This window comes from Amborella trichopoda, chromosome 3 (genome assembly GCF_054954075.1).
Source record: "Amborella trichopoda isolate Santa Cruz 75 chromosome 3, AtrichopodaSantaCruz75HAP2 v2.0, whole genome shotgun sequence".
In the NCBI taxonomy this organism is placed as follows: Eukaryota; Viridiplantae; Streptophyta; class Magnoliopsida; order Amborellales; family Amborellaceae; genus Amborella; species Amborella trichopoda.
In genome coordinates, this window is record NC_142338.1 from 60005402 (window position 1) to 60032681 (window position 27280).

Genomic DNA, 27280 nt, shown 5'->3' on the forward strand with positions numbered 1-27280 from the left:
GCAACCTTACGTATTTTTTTTTAATATATTTTCTACTGAACAATAAAATGAGGGGAAAAGTTTATATAGAGCCGAGGCTCTAAACAATCAAATTTGAGCCTACCTCAAAAATTTCATTGGAAGAGGTTGTTTTGATGCTTAAATATCTTCAAATTGATTATCTCGATATAAAAGAAAAAAATGGATCTCAAGTGTTAAAAATAATGTATTTTTCAAACGCATTTTTGTACTGTCAATTTTCAAGATTTTTAAGTTTTCATAAATCTATCGATCTACACTATTTTTGAAACTTCAAAATTTAAAAATAAAAATAAAAATATATTTTAAGGCTATGAAAAAGATTTTCAATATTGAAACTACCTTTCGCAACTCTATTTAAAAGTAGGCTCTAATTTGATTGTTTAAAGCCTAAGCTCTACACAAACCGCACCCTGAAATGAGTGAGATAAAGTAGAGAGAGAAAGAGGGGCGGGTGTCCGATACTAACCAAATGTTGAGTGAGGTAAATGAGGAAAGGCAAGGGATGAAAGAATAGGAAGAGAGAGATAAAGTAGAGAGAGAAAGAGGGGTTGCTCGAGCACTGCACGTGCATAGATATATCCACGTTTGCGTTAGGATTAGGGTTTTGCGGGTTTTCTCTGAGTAAAACCATTTTTGAAAATATCCGGGTTTTCTTAGCGAGAGCCGTGGTGCTATTTGAATCACCGCTTTTCCCTGAACAAAACCCTCTCTCTCTCTAAACCCTGCTACGGCGGCTCCCTCTCTCCCCTCCCCTTGAAACCCTAAAACCCAGATCCTCACTCTCGACCCTTTTGCCTTAGGGTTTCAAGGCGTATTAGGTCGCAGGTCGCTCCATTCTAGGGTTTTTTCTGGCCTTATATTGCCTTCCTTTAGGGATTCAGGGGTGACCCGTTAACCTAAACTAGGGTTTGTATCAGGGTGCCCTAGGGTTTAAGGGGGGTTCGATTCATAACGTTTTATCTGGTGTTTAGGGTTTCTCTTAGGGTTTATAGGACTGATTTGTTCCCCTAAACTTAGGTTATTGGATTTGGGAGTTCTAGGGTTTTGGGAGTAACTCTGGTGATTCTTCTGGTTCATTAGGGTTTATCTATTGTAATTTTTTGGGTTGTGTAGTCTATTTGGCATTGGTATTCATAGGACTGATTTACTTGTTTATTATCTCCTGAAGAGCTCTTGGAGTTACTCTAGATCTTGCTCACTAGTTCGAATATGGCGGCCGTAGTTGCACCAGCTGATCGTATCCTTGAATCTGGGTATTTATTTCGTGTGGATTTGTTGGTAATTTTTTCTTTAGTTTGTATATTGATGATAATATTTTATGTGATGTCATTTTTTATTATTTGTTTGCACTAGAAGCTTTTCTGGGTTTCTAGGGTTTGATTAGGGCTCATGTCTAGATGCTATGAATAATATCTGAATTTTATACTATTTTTCGTGGTATACTGATTATTTGTATTCGAGAATTTCATGTAATTTATTTTCACCTTTTATTACATAAGCTCTGAGGTTTTTTTTTTTTTTTTTTTTGCTTTTTTCTCTTGATCTAGGAGTTTGAGTTACTGCTTACGTTGTACTCCTAACTAGAACAGAACTTATAGTTTCATGGAACTGTACTTGGTTATACGTTCAGATATCTTTCTGAGATTGGTTTGGTTTTCTACTTCTTATTCTGATAATTGTGCTGTTCGGGATATGTTTTTTAACCTGGGTCATAGATCTATTGAATTTTTTCACCAATTTGAAGCGCCCCTTTTATGTCATTTTTTTAAAGAAGCAAGTTGTCATGCCTGCGGTGTAAGTTCTGTAATTTACAATTCTTTGGAGCTGTCATGTAAGTTCTGAACTTTGTGATTCTGTGGAGCTTACTTTTTTTCGTTATTTGGAGTGCTTTGTTTCAATACATGTCTTGGATCTGATTCCTTGGTCTCGAAAGTATAAAACGTTATTTAATAATCTTCCTCCTTGATCTTTTGTGTTTTATGATATTATGTTAAATTATTAATATTTTATCTGTTTGAAGATAAAATGAAAATTGTGGGGGGTTGTTTTGGTTTACAAATCAGTACTTAGGGAATCATTCTTTGTGATATTGATGTTTTTTAGTTTTGTTTTCAAATTATTTTACTCGTTCCAGGGATTACTTCCGAGGCAACTCTACTGCATGTTTCTGGTCTATTGGGATGGATGCGATGAGCTTGGTGTTTTATTGATATTAGATTTATGGAATTTTTTTTATTTAGACCGAGTTACCGTGTTTACAAGTTACACAACATGAATGTCTTTGCTTCTTGTTTTCTATATTTTTTTACTGTTCAAAGCTTTTTTCTGGGGTTTTGAATGAGTTCAAAAGATTTGACTTTTTGTATTCAATTTTCGTGATTCATCGATTCTCCCCTTCAATTATTTATTTATTTATTTATTTTTAATGTCGTGTTTGGTTGAATATAGCAGTCTCAGATTTGTTTCACTGATTTGGGCATGAGAAAGAAAATGTTTTTGGTTGAGTATACCAGTCTCAGATTCACTACACTGATTTGGGCATGAGAAAGAAAGTGTTTTCTGTGACATATATTTTCCATTTAATTTTTATATGGAACTGTAATTGCGCTTTTGGTGCAGTATCTCTTGTTTGGAAATACTATTTGTTATCCTTCACCAATTTCCACTATAGAAGCAACAGAGTTATTGCAGAAATTGTCACTAGAGTCACAGGGCAAGCCAAAGGAAGTATCTGAGGCTACCAAAAAGGTACCATATGGAATCATAAATAAATTATTTGCTTGCGTACTTGCTCTGGTTGCCTATATGAGATGCTTGAGTTAAACACACAGGCACCATGTTCTTCGTGGTTTATAGAGACCATTGTGTAACCCTTAAATTTTGGTAACAGCCTTCTTCAGTCCAGTATGGTTCTGTTGATGCTCGTGACATAACCAATGTGCAGATTCCTTCCTCTGATCGTTCAACAACTCCTGTACTTCAGGAATTCATGGATCCTAACATGTGTTATCTTCCTAATGGATATGCGTCCTCATACTATTATGGAAGTAAGTATAAGTTTCAGTACAAGTATAACAAATTCTAGCTAATATGGAGAGCCCTGTTTTTCTAATGGATATATATTCTTCATTGCTGCCTTCTAACCATCTCTATTTTGACGTTTTTTCTCTATTATTTTTTAAATTTTTTGCCCATTTGTTATTTTTCACTGCCCTCAAATCTTTTTTGTTATATGTATTTTTTCTTTGGTCATTTTTTTTTTCAGCGTTTTCCTATGTTTCATGCTATGCTCACAAGTCCTTATGGCTTCAGCAAAATCTGAAATTTGGAAATAATTGTTCTTTTTATTTTCCCCTTGGATTTCCAGGTTATGAAGTTCCTATTAGTGAATGGGAGGACTATCCTAGATATGTGCACCCTGATGGAGTGGATATGCCTCCTCCTGTATGTTCTTTTTTGCACATATTATTTGGGTTGCTTTTTTCTTTTGTAGTCAATTGCTTTAATTGGTTGAATGGTATTTCAATAACATATTGTGTTCTTCTTCAGGGAGTTTATGGGGATATGTACCACCCTGGATATGCATATCCCTCTTATAGCCCGTACCCCCCTGCTGGCTCGCCTGTCCCTACTATGGGACCTGATGGTCAACTCTATGGCCCTCAACACTTTCAGTATGGTGCACCGTATTATCAGCAACCCACTCAACCCAGCGCACCTTATAACTCAAATCAAGCCCCAACAGCACATGGAGAAGTGTCTACCTCTGTTGCTCCTGATCAGGGGCCTATTCCCTTAGAGGGTTCAAATGGAAATTCAAATGCTATTCCAAACGGTACTGCTAATGGGAATAATGGTACTGGTGCTCCTAGGCCAAGTTACTCATCAGCAATGCCGAACTCCAATGGTTCTTACGCAAGGGGTATTTTGACTGGTGGTGTTACTCCTGGTTATCAGGACCCAAGATTTGCTTTTGATGGAGCAAGATCACCTGGACCTTGGTTGGATGGTCCTATTTTTCCGGAAGGACAGTCAAGACCTGCTACTAGCAACTCTGTTTCTTCAGCACTTTCCCATATTAATAGCATGTCTACTCAGAGAAACCAAAATCTTCGGCCTCTGCCCCATCTTATGGTATGCCACCATTGTCATCTGTATTATCTTGGCTTTTGGTGTTCTTTGGTAATTTTCATGTTATGGTTATTGAGTCCACTTCTTGTAAGATGCTCTACTCATCTGTTGATCTCACTCTCTCTTCATGGTTTTATTTCTATCTTGTTTTGCATGTATGTGCACATGTCCTAGGTGAGACTGTGTATTCGTGTGTGTGCACACACTGTTTACTAAATTACTCTATTTGGGTTTATGTATCAATTGATTTCATGTTGAATTGGATTTGGACACTCTCCTGAAGGGCTCCCTAATGTGCACAATGATATGAACATGTGACACAGAAAGCTATGTTCCTTGTAGACATTATGTGAAGAGTTGATGTGGGTTGATTTTTTTTTAATATGAAGTTGGTGTGGGTTGATTCTTCTCATAGCAATGTTTTCGTCTTAGAAAAAGGGTGTGGTGTGTATTGTAAGTTTATTAATCTATGTTTTTGTGGCTCAATTTCAGGGCTTGCATCATCCGAGACCGGCTTCTGGCATGGCTCCAACTCCTGCCTTCATGAACAGGATCTACCCAAACAACAGAATGTACCACCATGGTAGCTCAGTGAGAACAAATGGTGGTTTTGGATCCAGTGGGTATGATTCAAGATCCAATGGACGGGGATGGGTGGCTGTCGATAACAAGTACAAAACAAGGGGCCGAGGAAATGGATCCTTATATGGTAATGAAAACATGGATGTGTTGAATGAGCAAAATAGAGGTCCAAGAGCTGCTCGTTTCAAGAACCAAAGAGGTCTCCAAGCAAACATTACATTAGCTGTGAAAGGACAGAATCTCCTTTCCAATGCCAATAATGAGGATGTAAGCACAATCCCAAACAAAGATCAGTACAATCGACCAGACTTTGTTACGAAGTACTCAGATGCCAAGTTCTTTATAATCAAGTCATACAGTGAGGATGATATTCACAAGAGTATCAAATACAGCGTATGGGCTAGCACACCCAATGGGAACAAGAAATTGGATGCTGCATACAAAGAAGCTCAGGAGAAAACTGGGGGCTGCCCTGTGTTCCTCTTTTTCTCGGTGGGACCTTGGTGCTATCTTCTTTAATTTTTGTATATTTCATAATTTTGTTTTCTTATAATTCTTTGAGGTGTCTATTGGGGCTAGCAGCCGTGGTTGAACATTTTCTCCTGATTTTGTTGGCTCATTTAATGGCCTATTCCTTTTACAAATTTTTTGAGAATATATTCCTTTTACAAATTGTCTCCAGAATTTATTGGAAATGCCTATGTTTGGCTTTTTTGCTATTTGAATGGTTTTCTCGGTTTTTTTCTTTAAATCTATCTTTGACGAATGTGTTCAAGCTATAGCTCGATTGGGTTGCGCCTTATGTTGCAATCCTTGGAGAGTATGAAAATTATTGACCAGGGCTTATTTTTGTATTTGTTTTATGCATTTTCAGGTAAATGCGAGCGGGCAATTTCTTGGAGTTGCAGAAATGGTGGGTCCAGTTGATTTCAACAAGAATGTCGAGTTTTGGCAGCAAGACAAGTGGAACGGTTGTTTCCCTGTAAAGTGGCATGTTGTGAAGGATGTCCCGAACAATCAGTTGAAGCACATCATCCTTGAGAACAATGATAATAAACCAGTGACAAACAGTAGGGACACTCAAGAGGTAGGCTATACTATCCCTCTCTCTATATGCTCTCCATCTCTCATTTTGCTCTCTCTATGCATGTGTGCCTCCTCAAACAATACTTCAATTTGTTTTCTTTTTCTAATAAAAATGAGAAAACCTTCATTTTGTTTATTCATGTTCCTTACAAAGTTGGTATGGCAATTTCTGGGTGTAATGTTTCTTTTAGAGGATTTTCTTGTAAATGACGTCGAATTTGAGTGCTTTCTCTTTCCTTGTTTATTGGCCAATGTACTTTAATGAATTTAATTTGAGTACTTACCTCGTTTTTTTTTCTTATCTGAGGTTTCCCAAATGCTTGTCTTTGTTTGGACCTGACAAAACAAGTTTTAAACGCCTTTGAAATGGTATAAATTTCTTGATCAAAAGCTTCTCAAATTTTCTTCTGCAGGTGAAGTTTGACCAAGGGATTGAGATCCTCAAAATTTTCAAGGAGTATGGCTTTAGGTCATCTATGCTTGATGATTTTGTGTACTATGATGGACGTCAGAAAGCCATTCAAGAGAAACGAGCCAAGCAGCAGCAGTTGCAGAAGCAGGTATAGTTTTCTTCTCTGTCATTTAGCCTTTTGAAAATTATCACTACGAAGCTTCTACTCGGAGTAGGGATTTTTTTTTTCAATTTAATGGATTTCAGGCATGCTTATGTGTGCTTTTTAGAGTTCTTTTTCTTTTGGGGGGGTGGGCGGTGGCAATTACCCTATGTCTTAGGCACAGCTTGTTGGACCCATATTTTTGACAAACAGATATTTCATCTGTGGTACCACTGTCCTGGATAGGCCACCAAAAGTGGAGATTGGCTTCCTACACTTGGTGCATGGGATTGGGACTGATGATCTTTTCCTTCTAATATGTGTTGAAAACACGTGTATTTTTAATAGTAGAACATTTGTTGTTGAATGCAAGTGCCACTTCTGTTGGGTTTTAGGCATCTCTCTTTGGTGATTGACATAGGAATTTTTAAGTTAGACCTCAGCTTCTTGTGTTCTTGAAACTGTCTCAGTTGTCCTTGAGAGGATGTTATGGGAAATTGAGATATAGCGTAATTCCTCCCTCTCTCTCCTTCTAGTGCAATGTAAGAAAATGGGATTTAGATGAAATTGTTGCTAACATATGTTCTGTTTCGGAATGAAAAGGCTGGCGAGGGTGGTGCTGATGACGAGGAAGGTCAGAGGCCAAAGCAACCGAAGGCCACTGATGTCACTTCAAAGGATTCTGCCCCTGTTCTTGTGGACCGCAAGCCTGCCGAAGAAAATGGAGTAGGAAATGGAGACGTCCCAAAGGGAGCTAGTAAGCCATCATCGACCATTGAAAAGAAAGCTTCTGATGCATCAGCAAATGGTTGTTGATTTTGTCGTTATTTGGCGCTAGGTTTTCTCAGAGATTGCCGTTAGAATTCAGAACAGGTCAAGGCCCAATGTTCCGAAGAGCCGAATCTTCGAGCAATAAAAGAGAGGGGTCATGGTCCTTGCTAGAACTGGTAAGCTAGTTTTTTTCAAAGCTTTCGCAGGGTTTGCTATATTCAGTTCTTGTTCAGTCGCTATCAGCTTCTTTTGACCCGAGTTTTTTGCATTTATTCCTTTTTAGAGTGAGATACTCTTGGATTTCTAGTTGTTTGTCTCTAAAAGAGTCTTTAGGGGCGTTGACTTAGTTTTGTTTTGTCTCTCTTTATTTTTCCATTTCTTCTTGTCTTTTCATTTTGTTTTTTTTCCTTCTCCCTTGTAAATGTAGTGGGTTCCTAAGCTTTTGTACCCTCAAAGGACGACCAGGTGAAGTATTGGCCAATAGAGAAAAAAGGTTTTGGGTTATATCTTAGGGGTTGATTCTGAGGATACTCTATTTAATTTGCAATTATAGCTTGTTTTCATTTGCATTGGGCATCTTTAACCAGGCTTTTGTTCTTAAGATCATTCGATGCGGCACCTATTTTTTTGTTTAGTCAGGCAGTGTTGAATCCGATCCCTGCCGACTGCAAGTACATACATTCGATGAGTTATTGTGTTGTGAAGTTGAAAGAACTTGGGCTAGGTTTTCAATTTTTTTTTTTTTTTTGTTGGGAGTTAAGCAAGGGACTATGTAGTAGGGATTTGTGCCCACCGTATCACCACTCACTTATTGAAAGTACATTTTTACTATGCTAGAGTTCCACAAAAATTTTATCAAACCAGACATACATACTGAGATTTCTTTTGTAGGCGAGTTGAATTGGTTAGCCTCGGTTTTTGGAGTGTGGATTGTATAAGGTTGAGGCTCTAAACAATTAGAATAAGGCATGTCTTGACGAAAGATGAATTTTTCAGTTTAAATTTTTTCGTGATGGCTTGAAAATAGATTTTCATCTCTAATTATAAAATTTAAATATTTAAAAAATATTGTAGATCGTGCGGATAAGTTTTATGAACACAAAATAAAAACCCTCCATTCAGCGATAGAAATATCTATGATGGTTCTAAAATAAATTTTGAGGACAGATAATAAAATTTGAAACTAAAAAAATGGTGCAGTTCTTATGGATTTTTTAAGTTTATATTTTAAGTTAAATATACGGTTTAGATGATAAGGATTATAAGTTGTAATATGCATTAAAGATATGGTCTATATTTTTTTTTTGTTTTTGTTTTTGACGACTATGAAGTTCAAGTTGAGATGAACGATATAAAGGTTTTTCAATGCTGAGTTATGAGGTGATGATTTAGTTATTTTGATGGGCTTTAGCTCTATCAATCCATTTTCCTTTTGAAAATACTTAAAATTGATGGCCTAAATAATATATGGGAAAGTATATTATGAGATCCTTTATCTTTGGTTTAAGGTGACCACATTAATTTTGACCTTTGGATGTGAGTTTTGGTGGATGCAATTATTCACTTCAATTTTTTTAAAATTTTTTTTTGAGGCACATCTAACCTATTAAATTTCAAATCAGATGGTTGTAACTAATTATGATCATTTTGTTTTAAAAGTAAACAGATTTAATTTGATTGTTTATGTGCTAATCCTTATATATAAACATCTGCCATTCTATTTATTTGTATAGAGAGAGTTAGAGAGCATGGGTCTCCAATTACCTGTGAATCACTTGAATTGAGTGGTTTAAATGTTAAGAGGACTAAGTATTCTATGGCGGGTGTGGCGTATGGGGAATGCATGCCTTCTTTTGGCTACCTGGATCTCCGCCAACATCTTTTACTTTGAGGCCCAACAAACTGCCTTTTGTTCGCCTTGCACTTGCGCATATCAAAATATTGAATCATGGATTTTATGGATAATTTTTTCTTCGTTAATATCTTTTTTTTATTTTTGAGAGAAGGTATATTTAGATAGTTCTAATAGGTGATAAGATAAGGGTAAGTAGATTTAGTTGAGGTGAGGGTAAATAGATTTAGTTGGGTTAGTAGTGAACAACAAAGATTAAGTACAACACCTATTAAGATGAGAGTAAGTAGATTTAGTTGAGATAAGGGTAAATAGATTTAGTTGGGTTAGCCGTGTACAACAAAGATCCAGTAGAACTCCTATTAAGATAAGAGTAAATAGATTTATCCAGCACAACACCTATTAAGATAAGAGTAAGTAGATTTAGTTGGGTTAGCCATGTACAACAAAATTCCAATACAACACCTATTAGGAAGTGCTAATTGGTTTAAGTGGAAGGCTAAAAAGAAAGGAGTAGGTCTAGAAAGATATGGTGGGAAGTCGTGAGAAAAAATATAGAGATTTATAGCCTCACTAAGGGTATAATTTTTGATAGAACAGAATGACGGACCTGGATTTGTATTGCTAACCCAAATAGTTATTAATAGTTACAATATTGCTGACCCCAGATAGTTATTAATAGTTACAAAAACTTTATGATGAAGTTGACGATAATGGTGGCGATCTCTTAATTTTTTGAGGAACTAAAAAATTAGTTTTAATATTTCACAATCATGATTATATTGTGCCTTTTTTTAGTTTTTTCTATTTTTCACAAATATCCTTGGTTCAGAACTTCAGTTCCAAACTGGAGTATTTGGCCAAGATATTGGTTCTGAACTTGAAGTTCGGAATTGCTCCCTTTGAACTGCTCATTCACGAAGTCGGTTTAGTTCAAAGATCAAGCTGCAAAGGGAGTGATATCTTTTATTTAAGGTGAATGAAGCAGTTGGAAACTCGAAGTTCCAAACCAACCATGCAAAAGTTCAAAGAATACCTCGGCGATCATATTCTCTTTTCAATGGGATATCTTTTATTTAAGGTGAATGAAGCAGTTGGAAGCTTGAAGTTCCAAACCAACCATGCAAAAAAGTTCAAAGAATCCCTCTGCTATCATATTCTCTTTTCAATGTTCTCTTTTCAATGGGTAACTTTACCTGACATGAATCGAAAACATCTCTCTCTACGTGACATGAATCGAAGACATCTCTCTCTACGTGACATGAATCGATTACATCTTCTCCCTGCAATCATATTCTCTTTTCAAGGGGTAATTACGTGACATGAATCGAAGACATCTATCTCTACCTGACATGAATCGAAGACATCGTTTCTCTGCAATCATATTCTCTTTTCAATGGGTAATTTTACCTGACATGAATGGAAGACATCTCTCTCTGCAATCTGGTTCTCCACTCGACGCGAGTAGACTTAATATCATATTCTCTTTTCAATGGGTAATTTTACCTGACACGAATCGAAGACGTCTCTCTCTGCAATCTGGTTCTCCACTCGGCGCGAGTAGACTTAATATCATATTCTCTTTTCAATGGGTAATTTTACCTGACATGAATCGAAGACATCTCTCTCTGCAATCTGGTTCTCCACTAGGCGCAAGTAGACTCAATATCATATTCTCTTTTCAATGGGTAATTTACCTGACATGAATCGAAGACATCTCTCTCTGCAATCTGGTTTTCCACTCGGCGCGAGTAGACTCAATATCATATTCTCTTTTCAATGGGTAAATTTACCTGACATGAATCGAAGACATCTCTCTCTGCAGTCTGGTTCTCCACTCGGAGTGGAGTAGACTCAATATCATATTCTCTTTTCAATGGGTATTTTACCTGACATGAATCGAAGACATCTCTCTCCGCAATCTGGTTCTCCACTCCACGAGTAGACTCAATAAGTGAGTGTATGTGTTAAAGAATCTCTCTGACATGAACCGAAGTCCTCTCTCTCTCTGCCTGCCCTATCAGGTTTAGACTCAATAAGTGAGTGTATGTGTTAAAGAATCTCTCTCTGACATGAACCGAAGTCCTCTCTCTCTCTGCCTGCCCTATCAGGTTTAGACTCAATAAGTGAGTGTATGTGTTAAAGAATCTCTCTCTGACATGAACCGAAGTCCTCTCTCTCTCTGCCTGCCCTATCAGGTTCTCCACCACGCGAGTCGACTCGCAATGTGTGTGTGTTAACATTGGTCTCTCTCTGACTCTCCTTCTTCTTTTTTTCTCTCTGAGATGAACCGAAGTCCTCTCTCTCTCTGCTTCCCTATCGGGTTCTCAACCACACGAGTCTGACTTGCAATGTGTGTGTTAACATTGGTCTCTCTCTGACTCTCCCTTGCCTTTTTTTTTTTTTTTTTTGAAGTGCAAACGATGAGAATGGAGCCTAGTTTGTTATGTTTGGGCTCCTCTCAGTCTAACCACCAGTGCCCCAGCCCCATTCCCTAAAATTACTCTTCCTTCTTCATGTTAACCCGTTTCACTTGAATAGAACTACTTATTTCTTTCTTTCCGTTTTACCGTTGTGTCCATTTGATTTAAGTGGTCCCTATTTCTTTATGTAGTGAACGCCACCTCTTATTACCGTTTTCGTCTACTTTCTTTATTCCATGGGTCCCAATATCTCAATGCAATGAACACAAAGAGTTAAGGTTTTTTTGGTATGATCAGTACATCTCTCTCTCTCTCTCGTTATGTTTGTTTTTTTTGCCATCATTAATACACATAACTGTCTTTCACTTGTCTCTCTAGTGTGTTTCTGTGCTAGATATTTTACTCTTTCGAAAGTATACTGTTCTTTTACTCATTCAGATAAAATTTCACCTAGGATTAGTTTTAGGATCCCAAATTTTGGAGTATAACCTTTTTAACCCGTAGATTAATCTCAATTTAAAAAAAAATAAGCAAAAAGGATGTGGTTAGCATGTGGGCCAAGCCCACACATGTAGAAATGTAAGCCCTTTAAAAAATCTATTTTTAAGATGGTTTTTTGGATTTAATATTTAAAGATATGTAATCTCTAACATGGAAATCATGAATATAAAAAAAATAAATTTTAAGAATTAGAAATAATAATTCTATTAAAAAAACATTTCAGACGGTTAGTTTCAATTGTTTTTAGATGGACCCCATATTTGTATACATGCTTTATACATGTGGATGGCACCGAAGAGAAAACAATTTGCATCCATCTTTTATTTTTGAGAATAGTCGCATTTTATCATTCTAAGGTGATTCAACAAAAACTCGGATTGAAAAAACCCTCCCAGGTAAGATCATTTGACCGAGGGAGTAGAAATAAACCAGCGGCATAGTCCACATGCTCATATATCTCAACACTTGTGTTCCCATGAAAATTTGAGGTCTAGATCCAGTGTTCAGATCTTCACAAGCAAAGTGTGGAACCTAGAAGTAGCAACTCCTTTCTTTCATAGAAAAGCTTAAGCTTAGTCTCTCTCTTTGAGGTGCTACACCATGAATTGTCCTTTTCCCCCTCTCCTTTTTCTTTAGGGTTCTTCCTCTCACTAGTCTTTCATGTGGTGGAGGATATGGTTATGTAGGACAGCTGTAAGCTGTATTTTTGCATTGGAGGGGTGAAAAAGTTTTGAGACAAATATATATATATATATATATTTAATTCCAGGCCCACGTTTTCTTCTTCTCATTTACTATTTTGCAAACTCTAAAGCAAAGGATCATGAAATTCAAACTAAATCTAAAATTACCAAAGTACCCAAGTGGCACAATTCTCTTGTAATTTGGTGAACAGTCATTTGTGCTCCACCACTTTTGTCCTAAAATTTGGTGGCTTCCTATGTTTGATAAATGAGAGCAACTTGGAAAATGAGAGAAATCAAACCGAAATCCCCAATTCGTAAATACGAAAGTGAGGGAGGGGAAAGCTAAAAGGAAACCGAAATCCCTTATTAGTAAAATGGGCATGAGAGAAAGAGAGCTAAAAAGTAAACCGAAATTCCCTATTAGTTAGTAAATGAGCATGAGAGAGATAAAAGCAAACCGACATTCCTCATTATTAGTAAAGATAAATGTTTATATACTTCTTCTATTGTATCGAATATATATATAGTTCCTCCCCTCTAACCGTTCAATTTTGACTGAGAGAGCCACTGATTGTTTAATCTAGAACTTGACGCTTCCGAGTAATTTAGTTTTGATATTTTTCTACAAATTATATGAATCTGAAATTTAGTATGTTCCATCATCTAAATGGGGCACATCTAAAAAAACATTATAACTTTTTTAGTAAAATAAAATGATTAAAATATCCTTGAAACTTTGATGGTCACTTTTGTTATTTTATTTTATTGAGCATATGTTTTTTCTATTTTTTTACATGTGCAAGTTTAAGAGAAGAGTGGACACCCAATATTTAGTGTCAAAATTGTTTGTAAAAAACATTTAAAAATAAAAATATGGACATGTGATATTGTGATTGGGGTCATCTCAAATGTCCATTCAGAATCAACCGTTGGATAGGAAGAAATATAGGAGAAATATAAAAAGCTTGTCCATTGGGAAATGGATATAATGAGATATTAGTCTGAAATCCTGAATCAGTGGATAGGCTTGAGAGTACCGTAATCCCCAATCATTGAATAAGAGAGAGACAACTAAAATTAAACTGAAATCCCTAGTCACTGAATAGGAGAGGGAGAGAGAACTAAAAATTAAACTGATATCCCTTATCACTTAATAGGAGAGAGAGAGAGAGAGAGAGAGAGAGCCAAAATGAATTCGAGGGGTGAGAGAGAGAGAGAGAGAGAGAGAGAGAGAGAGCCAAAATGAATTCGAGGGGTGAGTTGGCGCTTTTCAGAAAATATTGAGGGCATAATCCGTCATCCGAAAATAGAAGATACGGGCCCTTTTCGCATTGAAACGCCGGGAAAGATTTCAAAATAAAAAAGGCCAAAAATAGAGGGAAATAAAAGCAGATTTTCCAAATGACCTTTTTACCCCTCTCCCTCATCCCTGCCGACACCGCGAAAGCCACTTAAGACCACCCATGCCCTCCCTCTCCCCCACAAATCATTTGAACTCTCTCTCTCTCTCTTTCTTTCACTCTCTCTCTTCATTTTTTGGAGGAGCTTTGACATGGAATTTGGCCGGAAAGTGGTGTTTTCCGGCGACCCACCACTGGGATACTCTTTTTCCGGCGAATTGCCAGCAAATAAGGCACCGGAAGCAGTCCCCGTTCTCTCTCCTCAATCTGTATCCGACATTGGAAGCTTCACTTCGCTTGAAGAGTTCTTACCAGACGAGAAGAGCTTTTCTTCAGCTGTAACTTCTTATCCATACTTATTGTTCTGTTGCTTCTTTCTTTTTGTTGCGCAATTTCCGTTTATTTCTCTCTGTTTTACTGGTTATTTAAATTGATTGCAGTTCTTTAGTTTCTGAGATTTTCACTCCATTTCTATGTTTCTCATGGTGAAGTTACATTTGATGGGTATCTTTCTTAGTTTTGCCCGCCTTCTTTTGTTTTTTGTTGACTTCTTTCAACATTTTCCCCTTTTTCTTTCTTTACTTAAAGAAAAAGTTTTAATTTACTGAGTTGTTTTCTGCTTTTCTTTCCCTTTTTGTTCTGTGGGTTTTCCCATTTCTTTCCTTCTTCTTGTATTCTTCCATTTTTATTCTTATTTTGAAATTAAACTCCCTTTGAAATCCGTGCTTTTTTTTTCCCACCATTGAGTCTCTTTCTTCAACACTCCACTGATGTCTCTAAATAGCTACTTAACTCTGCATTTTTTTCCTTTTTCCAAAAAATTGGTTTTTTTTTACTGAGTTGAAGCATTCTTCCCTCTCTATTCAGTATTATTCTTCTCTCTCTCCCTCTTTTCTTAGGGTTAAAGTGAAAGCCTGAATTGTTTTCCCCCCTCTTCCCCACCATTATTCCTAATCTTTTGTTCACGAAGAGAACGGATATTTTGACAGGAAGAAGGAAACATTGGCCTCGAATGGCTATCTGAGTTTGTCGAGGACTGCTTCTCCGGTGAAATTCCGGCCACCCATCCGCCGGTAAATCACTTTCCGGGCCCGTCCCACATGAAACCCCTCCATCCCGTACAAATCCCCTGCAAAGCCCGTACCAAAAGGAGGCGCCGCACCTGTCACCTACCCGTCCCCACCCCGTCAACCGACGAGTCAGCCGCCTATGACCCGCCACTTCTGCACCAAGCCTATTGGCTCGCCGAGAGCGAGCTCATTATCCAAACCAAACCCGAGAACGAGCCATCAAACGGTTCAACTCACATATTGAACGAGTCACTTGATACTAATGACTCGAATCAGCTAGTCACCGAGTCAGATGAGGGTGTCACTGATTTGGGTAGCGAGTCTTTGGATCGAACAAACGAGTCTTGCAGTTCAAGTCAGCCGAGGAGGTGCACCCATTGTTTAGCACAACGGACGCCTCAATGGAGGGCTGGGCCTCTTGGGCCGAAGACACTTTGTAACGCGTGTGGGGTTCGGTTTAAGTCGGGGAGGCTGTTGCCCGAGTATCGACCCGCAAAGAGTCCGAGTTTTTTGAGCTATAAGCATTCCAATTCTCATAAGAAGGTCATGGAGATGAGAATGGCCCTTTGACAAGAAAATGAAACCCTTTTGGGCCTCCAATTTTTTGTATTATTTTTTTCCTTTTGCAGTACATTGAAGGTAGGAAAAATGACTAGATGGTTTCTTGGTAGCTTAGTGAAAAAAAAAGAGAAACGTTTCTTGGTGGTTCTTTTTGTCTTTGTTTTCTGGCGTGCAAGAGCCTAAGGGATAAAAAATAAAGCAACGCATCGAAACCCACCGAAAAATGCAGTATTAGTGTCAAAAACAATTATGATGTTTTGGAAATCTACTTTTGTATTGAAATTTTAATCTTTGAAGATTGTGCAGCTTTGGTGCATATGTGAACACTTTAAATGGTCCAAATAATCTGTTAAAATATATAGTTTGAAATCCATTTTCTGATATCAATAAGTCATGAGGTTAGCATGATCAGTCTAATGTTACCATGATCAGTCTAATGGCTTTTTGGCATCAAAGGTGCAAGATTTGAGTCCTTGCTTAATGCTGCCCCTAACAAATTGTTTCTTTGGAGCTCTGTGACTATTTAATGACACTTTTACAACTTTTTATTTTGAAATTTAAGGCACAAGAATTATTGTGACTTTTTTGTACAAAAGATAAATGGTTTTTGTGTATACAATCCCTTTAGATGGTCATTCCTGTCCCTTAAATTTTAAAATGGGTGGTTGTAAAAGTGTCATTGAATAGATACAAATTTTCAAAAAAAAATTCTCAGACTTCATGAGTCATCTCTAGCCATCCAATAATTAATGGGAATGATTGTGGCTTCCATATACAAAAGATAAATGATATCTTTATAGACAAAATTATAAATTCAAAGTTATTTGATTTTCTTTCTCGGAAAGGCTGGGAAGGCAATCTGGTGGGTGAGTTTTGAAATTTTGGGGGTTGGGGTGGGGACCCACTGTCAATTCAGCTTTTGGACTAAGGTACCTATTTGAAATTCTTTGCTATTGGAAATAACTTAAGTAGATTTTTTGCTTCTTGTTGGGCTCATAAATAACTTCTCCTATCAATTTTAACCCCTACTTGATTCAGCCTCATGCTGTCAAATTGACAAAAGTCATCCAACATTACAAGGAATTTAACCATAGACACATTGAATGTTTTTTAACTTGTTGGTCTTATTGAACGTATGACCTTTGAAAGAGCGAAATAATGAAATAAGATTATTGTAGTCAATTCCAAATAGTTGAGATAAAGCTTGAATAATGATGATCATAAGCACATCTCGTGCATGATACCTTATCCAAGGCCTAAAAATGCCCCATAATATGGACTCATCTTTATTTGGGTCCCAAACTTGTATAATTTAAAATTTAAAGTACCAAGTTTAGTTAGTATCAAACTAAGCATTAAATTGGCCGTCTCCCATATTTGCCTTGTGTTCTTGATAAGGTTAGGCCTTGAATGCCCCTGTCGATTGTTCAAATTTGGAGGTCATTTGTTTTTGCTCCATGCTTAAAATTTAGTGAAATTATCATATATATATATATATATATATATATATATATATTTCTCTTTATTAGGAACGTACCTTTCTTTCTCATTTAATATATCCCTCCGTTTTCTAGTTATTTTTGTATAAAAGATCGTTTTGCCCCCACCACGGATCTATTACATCCTTGGTGCTCTTTAAACAAATCCTTGCCCCTCTTCCTCTCATTAGGAGAGATACAATGTATAACCCTCCGAACCGCCATGGCTCTATTAGAGTTGTGACAACATTTACGGACATGTTATATTTGTGACGGTTTATGGGCTTTTTGACGCCCAAGAAGCTTTCGAGTTGCCATGGGGAGACTGTCACGGACCTGCTATGTTCGTGACGGCATCTAAGAAACCTGGCTGAGGGGGACAAAGTCGGTTTTGGATCTACCCAGCACCACAATTGTGTCAAGTCTGTGGCACCCACCACGAATTTAATAAAGCCGTCACGAGGGTAAAAATGACTTTTACGAGAAAAAGAAGAAGCTAGAAACGGATATAGATATAGTAATCGAAAAATAAAAGTAAGTTTGAGATATAGCCAACTATAAGGGATATATTTAATAATTTTCCTAAAATTTACAAATTAATTTACATGGGGACATTATGTGAATTGATAAAGATCAAAGGACTAAGAATGAGTGGACAACAATGCTATGACATGGTATCAGTATATGATATGGTTTTTCGAACCATTCTCAGTAGTTCAATCAAATGGCTGTTGGTATCCACCATTCAAAAGTCATGTGTATACGCAGCAGTATTTTAAAACCCAGATCAGTAGAGTAGATTGTTTTCCTAGAAATCTATGTCAAATTTTTATATCAGAGACCCGGATCAGGTCTGGATCAGTTTTAAAACCCAGATCAGCAGAGCAGATTGTTCTCCTAAAGATCTATGTCAAATTTTTATATCAGCGACCCGGATCAGGTCTGGATCAGTAAAACACTGATGCAATGCGTCAGAGAAACATTTCCTTGTGTACGTACAAATGCATCCTGATATACATGAAGTTTCCCCAATGGACATATATATCTACATTCTTATCTACGGCACTGAGATTCTTATGGTGCAAAAAGACCAAAAAAAAAAATCTCAACCACTTGTATGCCACAATGTCTCATTCTTGCGTGCATTGCACGTGCAATCAGGCGACCACACACGTGTACTGCATTACACCAAAGTAGCAATATAATGTGACAACTGCAACGGCTCAGATTCGCCAACAATTAGCGAAGATGAGATCCCAACGGTCCATCCAAAAGAGAGGTAGAGGGTCCCATTATTGTATTATTGCACGGCATTTTTGCAAGTTGGCACAATCGTTTGTTGTCCCCAAATTTTCAAAGTGTGAAATGTGTCTTTAAATAGAGAGACAATTTCTAGCCTCCACTTCATTTGCTCCCTAAGTTTTTGTCATAGACATAGTTATTACTTGATGGCTATTTTTCAAAAATTTGAATTTCTTGTTTGATTGTAAATATTGGGTTTATAGTAGAAGGCTGTTTATTTCTATATGTGAGAAAAAAAAAAAGAAGTCACCATCATTCTTAACCATCAAATATAAAATCGGAAGGCTAAAGATGTGTTACAGAATTAAAAAAAAAAAATTTAATTTTTGACTTAAGAGCATGGATTGTTTGAATGACACACCCCTGACCACTTGGTTTCACACCTAACTGGCTTTCTTGTACTAATAAAAATGGCTTTATTTATAATTCTCCATAAAATATTTGATAATAGCAAATTATATAGGTTTAGATTACGATAATGAAAAAATTTCAAATAAGGCGAAGGATTTATGATAAAAAGCAAGGCCACAACTCAAACCTCAACTTGAAATGAAATTTTGGCATGATAAAACCTTCAAATTGATCATCTCGACCTTGGCGGTTATAGATATAAAACAACAAATTTTAAGATCCAAAAATGGTGAATCTCGTGACACATGATCAGACTATCCATTTTCAAGTGCTATCAAAGGAGTTTCAAGTGCCAAAACTTTTTTCTTTTTTTTATAGGTAATTTACTACTTTTTTTTTTTGGGTAATTTACTGCCACCACGACCCCAACCCCTTTTCCAAAAGATAAATTAGTGGGGATTTAAGCCCCTACCCTTTGGTCAGGGTGGAGTCCAAGACATTATTATCGTAAGGCTCGATAGTGCTGCCGCTTAGGCCCCAGCCCCCGAACCTTATGCGAATTTAAATTTTAAATTAAAGGGTACAGCATAAACAGAGAATCATGTTCGGCCGATTCATATAAAGTGGGGATCTCTCTAAACTCTATTAATCCATTGGTGACAACATCCTCCAATCACAAGACGCGGATGGAAATAGGGGTGGACCCCCCCATACATGATATAACCCCATGGCAGCAAACAGTAGCTCCCACTCTGTTCATCACGGTCCAAAGATTGATTGGATGATGATGACCAATAGACCTAAATTTCTTCAGGACTTAAGGTACTATCCCACATGTTCGTGATGGATTTGGGATTTGAAACACATCCAAAGTCATTCTAGAGCCTTTTGGCTTAAGATTCATGATTTTACAGCTCAACAAATAACGCATACCTGATATCTAGACAGCTCAACAAATAACGCATACCCTTTCTATAAAGACCACCAATGCTATAAAAAAGAATACCTAGACAGATAAATTTATTTTTTTTAAAAAAATATAGAAAATATGTATCCTAGAAAGACAGATTCTCGTGTGGGATTGGGACCCACAAAGTTTTTCATTTTTTTTTTGTTAGTAAGAAAAAGTATATATAGTTATAATGATCCAAGTGTTAAATTGAGCCCATGAATTAACCTGAAATATATTTGCAATGATCCAAGGTGTCAAAAGGGAATAATTTTATTTTTTCGGAGGGAAAAGGGAAAATAAATTTTCTTTCACGACAAATAATAACATTTTCCTCGTGCATGTGAACTCATATAGGTGCTCGATGAATATCACCTGAACCATTATAAAAGTTTGTAAATATACAGGATCCATGAGACAATACAGTATTTGAGATATATGTAGTATGGTTGGTCATGTATCCGAAGCCGGCATGGATAAGTATTGCCTCCACTCATTTGGCATCCCTTTCCTCATCCTCAACATTTTAATGGCTGAAGTTGTAAGAGGAACAGCATGTATTTCAAAGTCTTTTGGTGCCTGAAAATACAAATAGCAAATAATTCACTTCCCATCAAGAAATATTTCCTAAACATTTGCTTCTCAGATGGGTAACAAACATAGCAATGTGCATCCAATATAGAGATTGGTTCAAAGAATTTTACTAAGTAAAGGTCAAAAGGCAGAAGTACCTTATTTCTTTGAAAATGCCAAAAACATTTTCCAACCCACCAGTACCCACCCTTTCTCTGAGTTCGGATGTGTGTGTGTGTGTGATGTGTGTGCATGTGTGTGATGTGTGCGTGTGTGTGATGTGTGTGTGTGTGTGTGAGAGTGTGTGTGTGATGTGTGTGTGTGTGTGAGAGTGTGTGAGTGTGTGTGATGTGTGTGCGTGTGTGTGCGATGTGTGTGTGAGAGAGAGAGAGAGAGCTAATCAAGTTAAATAGTTGAAACCATCTCTTCAACTGTCGCTGAAATGTTTTTCTTTTTCTCCATTTAGAAATAATTTTTGTGTTGTTAAATCTGTCATGCAATTCATACCACTGCAATTCATGAGGTTAGGATGGTGATGAATATATGACAGAGACCTTAGGAATCTTTATCAGCTTCATTTTTGCTTCCTCTAAAGTTTTCTGACCTTTTTTTGAATTGCACTTTGAACATGCCGTGACCTGCCATAAATAATATTATGAAGTCAAGCAAAGAGAGAGGGATATGGATTCAAAATAAGGGTAGAGAGAGAGAGAGAGAGAGTAGTCTAGTTTCAAATGAGTGTAGAACAAAAGCATTCGGATCCGGGTCTCATCATAATAAAAGGATATAACGATCTCTTCCAGTAAATAACATTTAATACTGAACATTGTAAGTGGTAATCCATGACCAGCACCCGTATGATGCATATGCATATAAGCATTCATTTAATTATCGATATTTGTAGGAATCAATGCTCACCAAATTTTCCCATTCCCATTCACCACCCCGTGAAATTGGCAAAACATGGTCAATGGTTAAGTTCTCAGTAGAAGAGCAATACCTGTCCAAAAAATAAAAAGGGAAAAGGTGTCAACCGGGATTAACGAAACATTGATCAATGGTTAACTATTTCATCCTTTTTCTCCTATAGGCATCCGACTCTACAACCCACTGTTTCAGTAAGCAAAGAAACTAGAAGCAAGATTTTTTTCGCCAAACTTGCGAGGGGTTTGAGCGAGCCCCAACCCTTGTACTAGTGGGTGAAAAAGGAAATGTACAAGAATAATAATTACAATGATCTCGTTGTTTACTCTCTCCAATCTATGTACATAAAAACCTCACTACCATGAACCCCATGTCACTCTGTGCTAAAGAGTCCCATCTTTTATGAATGGTTATTTCCCTTTCCCTCTTTGGTGGGACAAAGCTAGTTTCCAGGATCGTATTCTTGATCTTCCAGTTACCTCCTTTAGAACCCTTTGAAAGGATTGCTCGTGACCTTCTTTTGTCTTCCAATTTCTTTCTTGCCAAATTACCCATATAATGGTGAGAAGTGAGAAATTAGCTAATTTAGGATTTGTCAAAATTGTTGGAGTTGATGGAGAATATATTTGTCTGTGGATTCTTTAGTAGGCCAGTGAATTACTGGATGTAGTAAAGGGTGCGATTAAGGAAATGGTAGGACTGATAATTGGTATTTGCAAAAATGAGGTCCTCATCGAGGCTATGAGATCACTGAACACCTTTGTGTCCTAGTCTACATAAACTATCATATGTCAATTTTATTCGTCAGTATCAACATTCACATGTTGTTACAAATATGCTTCCTATAAGAAGACCATTTCTATCTGATTCTGGCCAACCAAGGATAGGTCCGACATATGATCTCTGCAAACATGTATGTCCATATCGTTTATAAAGCTGAACAGTCTCTGGAATTACCCAAATAGACTTGACTCAATCCCCCACCAAGATTCTAAACAAGAATAAGACCCTGCAGTATCTCGATATTTTTTTTCGTTATTTTTTTTCTGAAGGTTGGTCAAGTCTAGTCAAGACACAATGAGTGGATTCAGTTTGCCCAAGCCAATGGTGAAGTTTGAGCTTTAGTTTTTCCAAATTTGCAAAACTAAGATCAATGACTTCATAAAGTGAAGCATTCGCAAAAATCATTGTCTCATCAACGCAGAAGCCGCACTGTGAGATATAATGTAACAAACTAGGGAAAGGCTTCCACAAGCTTAAGTCGATCTCAAGGAAAATGAGGTGGAAGAGACTTGGGAGGTCTCTGAGCTGATGACTAGCAGCATTTAATTCTCAACAATAACAGATGTGATGGGGTATAAAACAGTCTTTATTGGATTTCAGCTTTAATGATATTAACAAATGTGAGAAGGCTCAAAAATCAAAAAAGTTCCCAAGATCAGTGGGAGATGGGGACAGCAAGAAGCGGGGTGGTAGGGAGGGGGAAGGGAGGGCGGGAATGTGTGTTTGTGTGTGAGAGAGAGAGAGATGCACAACCTGAAAGAATTAATTGGCTCACACGAAGCACTAAAGGTTTGAAAAGTACTGGGAGGTATAACTAATTTTCATATTAGAATAGCAAATGGCGAGACCATTCTAGGTAAAATACACATTTTAGGTGTAAGGTCTTCTCAACTTTGATAGCTTTTACATAAAACTGGCTTCGTCATTTGCATTTAAAATTCTTATTAGACAAGAAATAATAATTATCAGATATAAATAGTTTCATCGGTGAATATGATTGTTCCATAAACTAACAGAGTAAAGGAACAAATGTAGCTTTTTAATCACTTCAATGCAGGTACTTTTCCTTAGTTCATATCAGTTTCTTTGATGATCATGGTCAAGTACAGTTGACCAAGCCTAGTTAATGTTATAGGATTCACATAACGATTAATTTGATGGAATTATTAGAAGATGAGAACTGAACTTTGGATTGAAACCTCTGGAGACTATGATATAAATAGACATTAAAAAAAAAAAAAGGAATTAAAATTTGATACATGGGCTTCTGATAATTATCAAAAGATAAAAAAGAGTATAAATACTCAGTAGGTGTTAACCTTCTAGATTTATATAGAATACTTACTGACAAGCAAAGGAGTCTCTGTAAAATATATTTTTCCGACTAAGGGTGTGCTTGACTCTTCTTTTCTTGACAACCTGCAATAAATGTGGAACCTGAAAACAGTAGAGACATTAGTCTAGGAAAAGAAACCAAAATATTAACTCACAATCAATATGTCAAAAAGAACTTTCATAAAATACAAATGGACAGCCAATCAATACATCATTAAGTGAATACCCTCAGGACAGCTGGTATGTAATATGATCCACTGGGCGAAGAGACAGTCTGATCATAATATTCCAATACATCAGCCTGAAAATAAACAAGAGGGACTTAGGCATAATATTCTCAAGATCTTTAAATACAATAGAATACAAATTCCCAAGGAGTCTATTATCTCACTTCCATTGGCAAAGTAAGGGAAGGGAACAGAATAGGGCTTTCCATTTTCTATAGAAAGAGAAACAGAGTCTAAAACTTTTTACCGAAAATGGCTACATTTCTTGAACATACTTATCAGTAACGTCAAGCATAGAGCCGGTCTAACCTTATCCATGAATTCCAGACAGATGGCACGCTGCCAGCCAACGACATTGATAGGCCTAACACATCATATGATGGGAATCAAGCACATTTTAATGAAGGAACATCACGTTTTCCCAAAGAAACCATGCTCAAAATTCAAACAGATAAGAAGATGATCTACGAAATAATGCCTTAAAAGTAGCTATTAAGATAATTTTTCTAATGATAGATTAAAGACCTGGGTTAGATTTAGAAAGTACAATTCTATAATCACAAAAAGCACCAAACAATAGTTAGATGCACAAGCACAACTAATAGTGAATAGGCAATCAATATGGCTAATGCATCAGAACACACATGTGCATGAGAATGCTCCTTATTTTGCACCACGTTAGCATACAATTGAATTTGCAAACATTATGAGACAAATGTCAAATAAAAATTAGTTAATTTGGAAATTATGCTACTTGAATATAAATTTGGGAGAACAACCCTCAGCTATATGAACAGACAACCAAAGAAAATATGTAGAAGCAAGCCTAGCACACCCAATGTTGGGCAGTAGTTGAAAGTGGATTTCAATCTTGATATTGGATGATAAGCAAACTGAAACTGCATTAAACGAATCCTTCTTGTATAAGTAACACTACTTGCATTTACACTGCACAAATATACATCCACGTATGCTATAACTGAGAAACCCATATGGTCATGGAGCTTGCATCACACTTTGGCTAGCTGACTGTTATGGTGGTGGCCATCGTCGACTGTAACCTGGAAAGTAAATCCTATTATTTCCAAAAAGGTGGAACAGTCTATGCAGTTTTCATCCTAATTTGAGTGGTATTATCATAATTGGGGATACAATGGTGTATTATGTTATTGAAAGAGATATTGGAATCCACATGGAGTCTAGTTGAAATCCCGTCAAGCCAATAAATTTAAATTCATCTCATCGGCCTCTCTGCAGTTCGAATCTCATAGAGCCCAGACATGTATGTTGAAAGAGATATTGGAATCCACATGGAGTCTAGTTGGGATCCCATGAAGCCAATAAATTTAAATTCATCTCATGGAGCCCAGACATGTATGTTGGTGAATTTATTTTTTTATCTCAAAGAACTTCAATAAATGTTCTTTGCAGTTGATATGGTTTGAGGAATTTCCCTGTTCCAATGTTACAAAAATGCAATCATAAATGAAAATAGGGTATTGGAATTAGAAAAATAAGATAATCCAATGCAGCCCTTAGTTTACTGGTCCTTTTTGCAGACAAATCATGGGTCCCTGAGATTTCTATTTCTATGCAAAAGATACATAAGTATCATATCATATCACAATAGCATTCAAAAACTCAGTGAGGTACTTGGACTTGGCCCCTTGCTGAGCCGAGTACTTGGGTAAAAACTTGATAAAACAAAAAAATAAAACAAATCGCAAAAATTATTAAATCAATGTATAAATATTTTAGTTATAATTTTGATGTTTTTGATGATCTGTGAGTTTTCTTGTCATATGCCCTAATCTTTATTTTTTTATTTTTTTTTATTTTTTTTAAGCCCTACCTTGTGGACTCGCCCAAATTATCGGGCAGGGCCTGAGCCCCGAGCCCAAAACAAGTAAATGCACCTTGGCTAGCAAAAACCAGGATGCATTTGTAGAAAGGTAAATCTTAATTTCTGGGGGGATGAAAAAAGCATGAATTAAGGAACCTAGGTATCTTTACTATTGCCTTCTTCCAAAATTCTCCATCTTTTCTAGTGCGAGATGTTATTTTCCTCTTTTCTTGATAATATCACTATCGAATTCGGCATCACAAAAAATCAAGAAAAAAGAAAATGGAAACATGACCAGTCTGCAACTATGTTCATTCACCAAATGAGAGAGAAATCATATCAAGTTTATATATTAATAATGGAAAAAGTTTATATAAGGTTGCAACCTTAAAATGTAGAATCACAGATGCACCTCAAAAATCCATCGGAAAATGTTGTTTTAATGTTGAAGAACCCTCTAATTAATCATCTCAACATTGAAATGTATGAATATAAAAAATAAAAAAAAAAAGATTTTGAGTCCTAGAAATAGTGCACATTATCTAGACCGTCCATTTTCAAGATCTTCATAAGTTTATAGATCTACTTGATTTTAACCATTTTTGGAGTTTAAAACTTTATAATTGGATGCGAAAATAGATTTTGAGATACTCCTAGGAATTTTTTACACCAAAATTACATGGTATGATAAAATTTGGAGGTGCGCCTTAATTGGATTGTTTAAGGTTGCAACCTTATAGAAACCCTATGTGAAGTTTAATTGTATCGAACCCATTTTAAGCATTGAAGAATACAAATGGGGTAATCAAAGAGAACAAGATCATAACCAAAAACAACAATCAAAAGAATAACCTAAAACCACAAAATTTAAATAGGAGAAAAACATTTACACAGTCATAGAGTTCAAAATGAAGCACCCCATGTACATAAAGAGAGAAAGAAGAGAAAGAAGCTACAGAAAATAAGAATAAGAAGAAGAGAGTGACCTGTAAGAGATGTCTAAGACCAAACCCCTGAAACAAGACAACTCATCAGGAACCGGCCCATCATCGATGTCTTCTTCTCCCATGGCTTCTTCTGAAGCAAAATGCCTCCACTCTGAACCATGAGAATGAACTCTCCCGTACCCACAAAATCTCAGCTTTTTACTGTGACTGAAAAATGGGCGCCCTTCAAATCTTGACCCAACGTTCTCTGAATACAGAGTAAAGGACACCCTACCGCCATTGCAGAGGACCTTGATTCTATCATGGTCAGTAAATAGTCCACAAAACGAAGGCCTGGTCCCCTTCGAAGACGAAGAAACTGGAGGACACTTCATTTACAATTCTCACTCCCCCTCCCTCCCTCTCTCTCTCTCTCTCTCTAGAAGAGAACCAATGGGCTCTCTGCCTTTCTCACTCTCTCTCTCTCTCCTCTCTCTGCGTTACTGTGTGGGGAAAAAAAAAATTGAAGGAATCAGAGTGAAAGGTTGCGAACCACTCGTTGCTACACGGGTGCGCAAAAAAATATCAAGGGGACAAACCCAAAGTTTGAACTCGCAAGGTGCCTCCAGAATCTATGGAAGAACAGTATACTGTGTTGCTGTAGGATCATTTTGTGCGTCTACTCTGTCACTGCAAAAGAGGTTTTAATTCTTTCTTTTTCTTTTCTTTTTCTTTTTTTTTTTTCTTCTTTTTTTCAGTGAAATTTTGGGGATCAAATAAGCATCACTTGACGACTACTTTGAAAACAAAAAGTTCGAATTTTAAGTTCTTTTTTACCCTTAGGTCTTGCCCTTCAAAAAGTGAACAAAATCAATCTTGAGACTTTTTTTTTTTTGAAGTGAATAGATAGTACAAAATTTGAAATTGTTTTTACTCAGGAAGTGATCTAAT

General features: G+C 36.8%; 2 protein-coding genes across 12 annotated transcripts; one reads left to right on the forward strand and one right to left on the reverse strand.

The window, feature by feature from the left end:
* Positions 1-748: 748 nt before the first annotated feature.
* LOC18421440 (YTH domain-containing protein ECT4) lies at positions 749-7649 on the forward strand. 4 transcript variants are annotated; one of them, XM_020669083.2, is made up of 9 exons: positions 749-1299; positions 2641-2769; positions 2912-3068; positions 3389-3465; positions 3571-4155; positions 4645-5226; positions 5609-5821; positions 6234-6380; positions 6978-7649. In XM_020669083.2, the coding sequence occupies exons 1-9, from the start codon at positions 1231-1233 to the stop codon at positions 7188-7190; spliced, it is 2172 nt and encodes a 723-aa protein (XP_020524742.1). In that variant the 5' UTR covers positions 749-1230; the 3' UTR covers positions 7191-7649. The 4 variants fall into 4 exon arrangements, with proteins under 4 accessions (XP_020524742.1, XP_020524783.1, XP_006826301.1 ...); XM_020669124.2 differs by having other exon boundaries at positions 2966-3068; XM_006826238.4 differs by having other exon boundaries at positions 749-1258; positions 2693-2769.
* Positions 7650-20076: 12427 nt separating this feature from the next.
* LOC18421442 (HNH endonuclease) lies at positions 20077-26829 on the reverse strand. Of its 8 annotated transcripts, none has more exons than XR_016052024.1 (7): positions 26390-26829; positions 23836-23924; positions 23560-23634; positions 23344-23435; positions 21210-21291; positions 20846-20929; positions 20077-20297 (listed from the first exon to the last, which is right to left on the reverse strand). XR_016052024.1 is itself a non-coding variant. In XM_006826240.4 (7 exons), the coding sequence occupies exons 1-7, from the start codon at positions 26722-26724 to the stop codon at positions 20172-20174; spliced, it is 849 nt and encodes a 282-aa protein (XP_006826303.1). In that variant the 5' UTR covers positions 26725-26829; the 3' UTR covers positions 20077-20171. The 8 variants fall into 8 exon arrangements, 4 of the variants coding, with proteins under 4 accessions (XP_006826303.1, XP_011622763.1, XP_088718000.1 ...); XR_016052025.1 differs by having other exon boundaries at positions 20799-20929; XM_006826240.4 differs by having other exon boundaries at positions 23870-23924.
* Positions 26830-27280: the final 451 nt, after the last annotated feature.

Excerpts from the sequence above, each read along its gene's own strand:
- LOC18421442 (XM_006826240.4), bottom strand. The coding sequence starts at position 26,724 with ATGAAGTGTCCTCCAGTTTCTTCGTCTTCGAAGGGGACCAGGCCTTCG. Across the intron at positions 21,292-23,343 it reads AGAGACTCCTTTGCTTGTCA|GTATTGCTCTTCTACTGAGA; the intron begins GTAAGTATTCTA and ends TTTTTTGGACAG. Across the intron at positions 20,298-20,845 it reads AGCTGATAAAGATTCCTAAG|GCACCAAAAGACTTTGAAAT; the intron begins GTCTCTGTCATA and ends TTGTATTTTCAG.
- LOC18421440 (XM_020669083.2), top strand. The coding sequence starts at position 1,231 with ATGGCGGCCGTAGTTGCACCAGCTGATCGTATCCTTGAATCTGGGTAT. Across the intron at positions 2,770-2,911 it reads TATCTGAGGCTACCAAAAAG|CCTTCTTCAGTCCAGTATGG; the intron begins GTACCATATGGA and ends TTTTGGTAACAG. Across the intron at positions 5,227-5,608 it reads CTGTGTTCCTCTTTTTCTCG|GTAAATGCGAGCGGGCAATT; the intron begins GTGGGACCTTGG and ends ATGCATTTTCAG.